General features: G+C 41.9%; 1 protein-coding gene across 1 annotated transcript; it reads right to left on the reverse strand.

Moving 5' to 3' along the window:
• On the reverse strand, positions 1-10,460 carry LOC108367085 (mastermind-like protein 2). The gene is made up of 7 exons (XM_017621627.1): positions 10,256-10,460; positions 6,164-6,429; positions 5,025-5,407; positions 4,579-4,930; positions 3,879-4,505; positions 1,470-2,186; positions 1-1,390 (listed from the first exon to the last, which is right to left on the reverse strand). The coding sequence occupies exons 1-7, from the start codon at positions 10,458-10,460 to the stop codon at positions 869-871; spliced, it is 3,072 nt and encodes a 1,023-aa protein (XP_017477116.1). The 3' UTR covers positions 1-868.
• Positions 10,461-10,759: the final 299 nt, after the last annotated feature.

A 10,759-nucleotide genomic window follows, 5' to 3' on the forward strand; every position in this document is an offset into this window, starting at 1 on the left:
AAAAATCCCGCAAAGTAAAACAGTAAAATGCCAAAAAATTACCAAAATAAAAAAAACGACGGATTCCGAAAAGTGCCGACAAAATCTTGATAATTAAAAGAAGTTTACAAAGAAGCATTTCGAACGATTATATTTACTTAAAGAATAAATTAGTCAGTACCTGCTTTACCTGGCAATGCTATTTTTCCCATTTGATTTTCTTAAAATCAGTGGACCTCAGTATTACAATAAAAAAGTTAGCCTGGCTTAAAAATTCGAGTTGCTAATAGATCGCAAAATTCGTGTGGCATAGCGTGAGTATTCTGCACTTGCAATTTGAAAACATTATTCTGCACTTACCCTCAAATGCTGCTGCCATCTTATGTGTGAATGGAAGCTTTAATTTCTAATGGAATATGACACATTTTTGCCAGCTGTTCAGAGACCTTCCTTAATTTCTTATTTTGTATACAGTTTCTAAAGTTAATATTTATATGCTTGAATCCACTCATAATAATTTACGTTTAACTATAGTTATAACTACTACACAATTATGTAATTCTAAACCGTTTCTAATTAAATTCCCTCGTTGCTGGTTGGTTGCATGCAAATTCATGCTATGCTTTTCTACTAAAATAACCCCTGCCTACTTGGCATGGCATGGCCAATTTTCTTGCCATACCACGCGCGCTCACATTGCATGTGCCCCATCAATTTGCTTTTTCCTTAATACTAAACTCTCCTATTGATTTGAGCCGCCCCGGGCTCCGCCACCTGTTCCCATTGCAGTTTACCGTGTGCTCAGCTGTACCGACGACATTTCGACGCGTTGACACTGACGGCGCTCCACAATGACCGCCGCCGTTGGCGCCGACTAATCGGCCGCGGGTCATACGTTCATCGCATAATAGACGGAACCTTGAGCGGCAGCGGCGGCGGCGGCGGCGGCCGCAGTAGCTTGTCCGGCATTCGGGGGTGGCGGTGGTGCTGCTTGCTGCTGCTGTTGTTGTTGTTGTGCCATGTTCGCCTGTTGCTGTTGTTGTTGCTGCTGGTGTTGTTGTTGCAGTTGTTGCTGCAATTGCTGTTGCACAGCGGCTGCCTGGCTGGCGGTGGGCGACACCATGCTGTGACAATCGGTGTGCGACACCGCGGCCGCGCCTTCCGGTACGCCACGCTCACTGAAACCAGGTATATTGCCCTCCTGTGCGAACTGATAGCGCTGTGCCATGATGCGCTGATGCGGTGCATGCGGATGCTGGTGTGGATGGGCGGCCGCCGCAGCTTCAACACCCACCGCCTGTTGCGCATGTTGCGCATAGTGTGCTGCTGCATGGCCACGTCCAGCCATCACATGAAGCTGCATGCCGGGCAGCGCATAGCCGATGGGAACACGAATCGTCTGCTGGGTTACCTGCAAATTGCAAATGGCATTAGTGTGTTGCATAATTATGTAGAAAAGCAGTGTCGCCATCGAGTGGCTAAGTGCCCACCTGCTGATACTCCAGTATATTTTGGCGTTGGATGTGCGCCACTTTCGGATCTATGTTGGAGGCGGCATATTGTGAGTAGGTCTGTGCGTTGTAGGGAATCAACACCATTGTTTGGTGGTAATTGCGCAGCGGTGGTGGCGACTCTGGACGTCGGGTCGGACTGCGTGCATAGTGGCCGTAATGTTGCTGCTCAATAGCGGTGACACTTTGGCAATTTTGTGCGGCGTACATCATTGCCGCTTCGTCCTGACCCTGCTGCATAATTGTTTGGCGGAACATTGCACCACCTGGCAATGTTTGGTAGTATGCCTGTTGTAGGCCTGCGCCTTCAATGGGCAGTCGGTGTTGTTCAGCACCGCCGTCCGCGTAGAAACTCCAAGTGCGCTGTTCGGTTTGCTGTTGGGCGATGCTATTGGCCTGCACTTGGACTGCCTGGGGCTGTGGTTGCTGTTGCTGGCCGACCATCACTTGAGATGGCGGTTGTGGCTGTTGTGGCTGTTGTTGTTGCTGCTGTTGTTGTTGTTGCTGTTGTTGTTGTTGTTGTTGCTGCTGCTGCTGCTGCTGCTGTTGTTGTTGCTGCTGTTGTTGCTGCTGCTGTACAACACTCACAGGATGTGGCACATTTTGTGGAGAGGGATTTTGTGAGATCTGTTTGGTCATGGAACTTGTGGAGGCTTGCTTTGGCAGCGTGTAGCTCTTGATGGCCTGGTTGACGGGCTGCGGTAGGCGAAAGAAAATGATTGGTATAACAAGTACATAGCTGTGTGGAACTCCTGACTGGCTAATTTTTTTATTACATAACAAAATTTTCTAGAATTTAATGAGTTGAGCGCTTTACAGTAAACTATGCGGTCAGGGCTTATTCGAATCACGAAAGGACTTATTCATCTGCTTTGACTTAGAAAGCCAATTTACCAACTTTATCGGAATATAAATTTTAAAACAAATGAAGATCGCAGGAACTCCCACGATGTTTGGAGATTGGTAAATAAGTCCCTATTGGCTTTTTGTTTAATGGAATGGAGTCTGAAGTAATAATGAGACGGAGTACAGACACAAATTTCATTATTTTTTTTCATCTCTTTGGTTGCCAACGTAACCAGCAGGAAACTATTTTACCGCGAAAAGCAAACTGGCAGCTGGGACAAATACGCCTCAACCCTGACTACCTACAATAAGCAAATTCGCAAAATAAAAACGAAAGGTTTTATAGAATCCTGCGTAGGGATTTCCCCCACTCCGTAGGCAGGCAGAAACCTTAGGATTTTAGCTAGAAGAACAGTTGACAGCTGAAGTAACGATTAAATTTTCAGACAACAGCTACACTAGAACCAATTATAAATAAAAAAAAAGGCTCTAGTTCTTCTGAAGATAGAAGACAACGATGGCCCCTGGATGAGTGAGAGACGTCTGTCTGATCGTTTGTACGGTGGCCTATGGGTATGGTCGAGCAATACAAATCGCCATAGTTAGATGGCCTATGGCTGGTTCTACTCCAGAAAGGACAATATCTTTTAATCCCGGGAAGTAAGGAGGGGGAACACAGTTGCTCCAAACCAACGATGGATAGGAGTAGTGCCACGAACAGGTTTGACGAAACGACAGAAGGAAACAAATTAATGTAGCTGAAGACGACGACAGACGTAGGTAATTAATAAATTAAGTACCGCAGCCTTCGAAGTAATCCTTGACCCGACACCGCTACCAATATTCATACAACAGACTGCAATAAACTTCACTAAAGAGGACACTAGCAAAGGCAGACAGGGGGAGATAAAATCAAAACCAAGATTACCATCTTCTTATTCAACGCGATGGTATGGCCAAGGAAAGAATCTCTGATAAATGCAAAGCTGCCTGAGCTCGGACTATTCTAGAAAACACATTTCGGTCACACAAACAAAGGTGGTACACAGATTACAAAATGTCGGGCGTATATAGAAATAGAACACTTTAAGAGAACATAACACTGTTCAAATGATGTAGATACCGGGTCAGAAGAGAATGACAAGAGAAGCAGTAGCTACCCGGCTGCAGGCCCACATACTATCATGGCAGGACAAAACCTAATTGGAAGTTGCAGCTCAAAGAAATTTTGGAAGCTAAAAACAAGCTTAAGGCATATAACAGGCATACTGAGCGGTCATAGGAGGTCTTGAGTCCACCTGAACACCCTGTCATTTAGCTTAGACGATTCATGTCGTTACCTGGAATACGATGCGGCCACCAGAAGAAGAAAACTACATTTGGGCGAGCTGTAGTCAGAAGCTACGCATATTCATTTAGTGCTACCTCGAAAACTGCTGAGTTTCATTAGGGGTTTAGAGCTAGACGAGGCCCAGGGTTGCAGCGCACACTCTCAATTATACACACACACCCTCTCACCGACCCACCAATACCCCAACTTACCTGTCCCACAGCAACGCTTGGCATCTGCTGATTTAATTGCTCCTGCATTTGTTGTAAAATCTCATTGGTGGAACTAAACTTCGGTTTGATGCCGCGCACCGAAGGGCGTTTATTAAAGCCATAATCATTTTGCTCATCATCGTCAGAGCTATTGTTGGAGTTTTCGTTGGTGTAGCGCTTTTTAATCTTTTCCGTACGATTGGCTTCCTGCTGTGCAAATGCTGCCAATTCATCTTGCTGCTCCTGTCCGGGCGTGCCAGCAATGACATCGGGCGCCACCTTGCGTACTTCATCGGTAGCACCGCCGCAACCATTACCACTACCACCGCCACCGCTGCCGCCCTGGTTACCACCGCCTGTCTGTTCGCTCAAATTGGCACCACCCAAATTGAATTCAGCGAATTGTGCATTATTGGCCGCATGGCCGCTATGATGTGCCGCAGCCAAGGTGTAGTAGGATGAAAGATCGTCCTTGTTGCCAGCCACACATGCGGTTAGTGGTGCTAGTGTGGAGAGGAATTGACGTTTGGGCTCCACTTGACGTGGTGGTGTGCGATGAATTTGGGTATGTACGACGGGTACTTGTATGCCCATGCCGAGATCGGGTGCGGCCGGGCAGCGGCATTCCTAAAAGGTTGAGTTTATGTTGTTTTTTGTTTAAATGTGTATAAGTGGGCTGGTTGAAAAAATTTTTTTTTACCTGAGGTATTATAACTATGGGATTCTCTTCCATTTCTAGTATCTTTTCTTGCTTCTTGTCACGATTGAATATGTCGGAGATCTTCTTATAAGCCGATGAGCCACTCGATGAGCTCGAAACTGACGAGCTGGGCGAAAAGCTTTTATCGCTGTTACCGTTGACAAATTTCTGCGGATTCTCTTCGCCCATAGGACTGCCGCGATGCATCAATTCGCAGTTGGCTTCCGCAGCTAATTTCGAGCTTTCCTCATCACCGTTCTCCGCAGCGCTATCCTCATTCGTTTCATCAATGTCGCAGGTCAACTGTTTAATGCGCTCCTCAAGCGAAATATCCGATTTGACGGCCTTTTTCCTGACATTTAGAAGGGGGTAAAGCAAAGTGTATTGCATTTAAAATGTGTGAAGACGATCAGAAAATAAGGCAATAAAGATATGTTTGTACTCACTTGATCAACGATCGTCGCAATATGTTGCGCTCAATGCTACGCCTTAGCGTATCCGTATCACCACAGCCGGGTAGATTTGGCACCAAACAACCAGCACGCTTGGACTCGTCAAATGCTCGTAATGCTTCTGAGGTGAGCACCGGTGTTTGGTGAGCGACGCTCGGGAACAACTGGCGTACGGCGGAATTGGGACGTAATGCGTTATTAAATAATGTGGAATGTTTCTTGATCGGTATGAGTTCATTTATCTGATTTTCCCCTTCATCGGCGTCGCCAGTTGTCTGACCCTCGCCGTCAACGGCCAAATCTTCAGTAACAAAACGCACCGAACGCTTTGTGGTGCCACCTTCATCCTCGGAAGTGGTGTTATTCTGGTCATCGGACTGAAATGAGATGATCGAAGAGAGAGAGAGAGATAGATAGAGAAAGATACAAATAATAATTTAGTTTCAAAAACTATCTTCAGATAAATGTAATAAAAAAAGACGAAAGTATGGATAAGGTTTTCGAGGAGAATCAAATAAGAACAAAAGTCTGGGGAGCGATCTGCTACAAAAGTACAAAACGATAACAAAAGTTTTCAGAACTTAACGTTCAGAGTGCGAGGCGCGTCTGCTTGTTGGGATGAAAAATCGTTTCAGTGAGAACCATGATTGTTAGTTCTAAGCCAGAGGAAAGCTTGGATCATTTCAACTTCCAGATCGTTTATCATTAGGGTGAACTGTCCATTTTAATATTAAAATAATTTTTCATCTTCTTTGCAAGATAAGTTCCTGCCTTAAGTCTTTCGTTGACTTAATTTGCATATTTATCTTTAAGCACTTTTTTGATTAATTTTAATACTCAAACATTTCAATCCAATGCAGTACTATAAGAAAATGTTTGTTCTCGCTTCTATTCTTCGCCAATAGTTCAAGGAAGTTTTTATCCCGTTTCGTTCTCTATCGGAACATTCCAGAAACTCTCGTTCTCAAATAGTTCTTAGAGAGAAAGTTCCTTAGAGACTTTTGTTCCCGTTTTGTTCTTTGCCAGAACGTTTCGGTGAATTTTGTTCCAATTTTATTGCGATAGTACCTTTTGTTCGAAGGGAATGTTGTAATATATTTTACATAATTTTACCGCTTTCTTCAATCACTTACCTGTGACATTGAGTCCTGTTTCCACAATTTGCCGCCCTTCAGAATACCGCTAATTTGTGTGAGTGATGACTCCTTTGGTGGTATAGGTGGCGGTTTTTCCTCATCGCAGACTTCACCGCCTGCGTTAGACGTTTGTTGTGGCTGCTGCTGTTGGGCAGTACCGCCACTAACAGCGGCGCTTGGCTTTGTTGGCAATGTTGGCGGCAAGAGATCCGCGCCGGTCGTCACATCCTCGCTGGCCTCACGCACAATGCGCCGCTCGGTCACTGTAGTCATAGTGGTAATAGTTTCAACAACAAAACGTTTATTTTTCGTAGCATTCAAGCGATTATCCTTTCTATCTTTGACTTTATTACAAAATATGCGATCAAGTCAAGTAGGATTACAACATAATTATACAGCACAATTACATGTACATTTTTTTAGTTTTTGTTAGTAATTTTTTTTTTGTGTTAGTAAGAAATTGATATTCGGTTTTTATTTATTGAAAATTTGTTAGTAATGAGTTCAGTTGGAGTTAAGTAGAAGCGCGCAAAAGTGACAAACATTTTGGAGATTTTGGTTTTTGCGTTGCGTGGTGAAGACACAGACATAAGCGTAGTTTAGATTCACGTCATACGAACGCATTGGTAGTAGATCGCCCACACAACGAACACGAATGTGATTTGGCAGCATAATGAAAATTACATACATACAAACAAACATTACGAGTATCTACATATGTATATGTATTGGCACTAAATACATTCGTATTTACTATGAATTGCGCGTTTGATGAAAATGCTTGCAGTTCAGTTCATGCAGTGGAATGCAAAAATGTGGTCATAGCGTTATGCGAAATTAGAAATGCAACTCTCCTACATATACATAAATGGTTCATTTATGGTAATATGCTTGTGTATGCAATTTAATGCTTGAGCGCTTATATACAGCATAAAACTAATATTTTATGAAATCGCGAAATATTCTACAAAAATGCGCATTTGGAAAAGCAAAGCAAACTAAAACTATCGGCAAACTCATTTAATACTGCCAAAGCATTTGCAGGTTGTTGGATTGCAAAAGTGCTATACAAAGAACTGCAGCGGAATGGTATGCGTCGGTGCCCTTTTGACTCACGCGAGATGTAGTAACCGATCCGACGGCCTTGGGGCACTGCAGACAGAGAGGCAGCTTTTGTGCGGCTACCGTGACGTATTTGGTTTAAGGGTCCCCTGAAGTCTGCCGCTTTTGTTCAATATGAAGCGCGTCTGCAAGCGGATGACTGTTTTGGAGCAATAGGCTCGCTATATAAATATGTATTTTCTTAAAAAAAATTTGCTCAGTTTGCGGTTGTGCGCTGAGTTTAAGGCCCGAAACGTAAAGACGAACTCCAATGCAATGAATATCACGGCAAAGGCACCAAAGAATACGATTTGAGGGTTTGCACCTGGAATGTCGAGACCCTTAATGGGGAAGGCACTTTCGCCCGGCTGCTTGGTAGCAACGTGAAGACTAATGGTGTTTTCTTTTCCACCGCAAAATGTAACCTTCTCAACGCCCTCCTTAAACAAAGAAGGCAGTATTTGTTGTAGGAAAAAAAAACGCCATAACGCTGTCATTACCGCCATCCGGTTAACGAACGTCCCGCGTCTATCCACATCAAAACGAGATTCTCCAGCATTTCGTTAATTTTCGAACCCCGTCCCATCGAAAGATAAGAACCAGAAAGGTCTTTTGTAAGCGCTTCGAGCGCATATACGAGCGCTGCGCCCATCACGACATCGAAATCGTGTTTGGCGACTTAATTGTCAGTATGAGCATGGAAGGCTACTTTGGTTCCACTTTCGGGAATTTTGCTTAGACAACGAAACGTCCAATAACGAAATAAGGCTGATCCACTTAGCCGGCGCCCGAAACATGCTAGTCTGCGGTACCAGGTTCCAGTATTACATGGATGTCTCCATGTCAAAAGACGAGAGACCAAATCGAGTATGTTGTACAAAGGAAAACTCGAGTCCCCAGGCAAGGACGACAGAATTCCATCGCCCGCCTATGACGAGGAATGACCTACAGCTGACGGTTTGCCTTCTGAGCTATTCGAGAATAGTGGTGAGGAGTAGATAAGGCGCATGCATCAACTCTTATACAAAATATAATCGGATGAACGAATGTCCGGTGGCAGAAATTTAAGTGGGCTATGCACAACAATCCATAAGAAAGAACACCCCGCCATATGCGAAAGCCACTTCGGCATCAGCCTTTTAAGCACCGGATATATGGCCTCATCGAGGGTATTGGCTGTAGACTAGGCAAATCCACCAAGAACCGGGTATTCATCATACGCCAGTTCTTGGAAAGGAAGATCGATACTCGCAAAGACGTTGCCTTTATGCCGCGATGTCTGAATTTAGTATCCCTGTGAGCCTAATACGGCATCATCAGCTCCGTCAGAATTGGTAAAGAACTCTCCGAGCCGATTGATACAAACCAGATTTCAGGTAGAGCGACTCCCTGTCGTGGGTGTCGTGTGTCAACAAGAAGATGAAGTTTCTGAATTCTGTAACTGATAATGTATCTTGAAGTCTTCTCGTATTGGAGCTAAATTTAAAAATGAGCTGAATGAATAGTCATAGAAGTCAGGGATTTGTTTACGCAGAATCAGTATGCCGGAAGGATGAAGAAAATTCGCAGGTAATAATCGGTATCATTTGGAATTAAATATATTAATTTTACTAATTTTTTCCAAAAAAAAACCAAAAAAAAATCTCAAAACTTATTTCCATACTCATATCTGCTGGCTGATATAAATTCTCTGTATCAGAAAGAAAAATGACACTGAAGATGACAAAACGAAACTGCGTAGTCTCCAAACCAAATTTGAAAAAGAATGATGGGAAATTTCTACTGAAATACAACTCGCGCATCAACTAAATCGTTGATTTAATGCAGTGCGGCAAAAAAAAGTTCGCGTACCCCCTCGAATCTAAAATATTTTTGCAAGGAAATTAAAAAAAAAAAATTTTGTGGTCTTTTTAAATATTTCGTCGTATCTTCTGCATTTGTAATCGGAACTTAAAGTATGATGTATCGATGTTTTAGTCTCGAGGAGAAATTTGTTTTTGTTACAAAGTCCATTGGCAGCAAGTACCCCGGTTCCAATATTTACCCAACAAATCTCGGTGCTCATCACCCTAATGTCAGTAAATTAAAGCTCGCTAAACATTTTTGAACTTCTTGTAAGGAAGTATTTTGATTCGAAAGCAATTTCGATTTTTTATGGCCAAACATAGGGGTCGCCTTTTTACATTTTTCGTCATATCTTCTTCTTTTCTCAAGAAGGCAATATTTGATTTTAGTGTCCCCAAAAAATGTTCGGCAAAAAAATCGAAATTTCCCTGCAAAAATACTTTGAACTCAGGGGCGTACGAGAAACTATTTTTTATTTGCTTGTAAGGTGGTACGGTCTAATGCATATGAATGTAAATTTATGTTGGTTTGTAAGCGCTGTTCAAAGCAATAATAATAATAATAGTGCATAAGCAAATGGAAGCAGTGGAAATAATTTGGATGAAAGCATAGACATTATACAGTCAGCGTCAAAAATATGCTTTCCTTGACGTTTTGACGATTTTATTTATTTATATTTTATATACTAAATTTTTCTTATTTTTTTATAAAAATATAGTTCACTCAACAGAAAAAACCACCAGAATATTTTTTTTTATTTCACACAGCACTCGGAAAAATGCAAGAAATACCAAGAAATTTTCATCGGCATTTTTAATTTTAATTCCATTTCTTAGTATTTTAGTAAGCAATTTTGTAGCCCGTTAAATTTGAGTACAACAAATAGCTAGTTAAATGAACAATTTTATTATAAAAAAAAAGAAAAATTTGGAATCGAAAATATAAATAAATAAATCATAAAAATGTCAGGGTATGCATAGTTTTGACGCTGACTGTATATGTACAATGCAGAGCATATTTGTGTACTTATAATATTTACATTAGTAATAACTACAAAATTACCTATGTATGAAAATTGCTAAATGCATATTTAATGTATGTATGTAAGTATGTAAATAAATGAGTTCATATTTCATTTCATACCTGGCGATGGTTTATACTGCGATTGGAGCACATATTTGGGACGCTCTTCGCCGGCAATGATTTCTTTCTGTGTAATGCGACGCTCGGGTGAACTGGTGTGCAATGGCAACAGTGCAACGGCCGATACACCGATTGGTGTTAGCTCCTCTTGGCATTGTGGTGAAGTGCATTCTACGGATACGATACGATGATACGAGCAAAACATGAATACATACATAGATGAAAACAAAAGTTGTGACAAAATCTGTGGGTAATGGATAGCTAGATACGAGTAGCTAACAACTAATGTCAGTTAAATAAGTGCATAATGCGTAAATATATGTTAAAGTTATGCATCTACTATTGTATATACATTGGAGTGGTTCTTAAAATAAAATAAAGATATCAAAGAAAAAAAATAAAAATAAAAAATGTAGGTGTTGCCACCAGGGTTTGAAAAAAATTTAACTAAAAAAAAAATCGCGAAAATTCTACCACAATTTGATTTAAAATCTGAAAAACATT

Source organism: Rhagoletis zephyria, unplaced genomic scaffold (genome assembly GCF_001687245.7).
Source record: "Rhagoletis zephyria isolate East Lansing unplaced genomic scaffold, Rhagoletis_zephyria_1.1 Rzeph_scaffold_02531, whole genome shotgun sequence".
Lineage (NCBI taxonomy): Eukaryota > Metazoa > Arthropoda > Insecta > Diptera > Tephritidae > Rhagoletis > Rhagoletis zephyria.

Coding starts and splice junctions, on each gene's coding strand:
- LOC108367085 (XM_017621627.1), bottom strand. CDS start 10,460: ATGTTTTGCTCGTATCATCGTATCGTATCCGTAGAATGCACTTCACCA. Junction 4,931..5,024: donor TTGCGACGATCGTTGATCAA/GTGAGTACAAAC, acceptor TCTAAATGTCAG/GAAAAAGGCCGTCAAATCGG. Junction 2,187..3,878: donor CAAGCGTTGCTGTGGGACAG/GTAAGTTGGGGT, acceptor CGCCTACCGCAG/CCCGTCAACCAGGCCATCAA.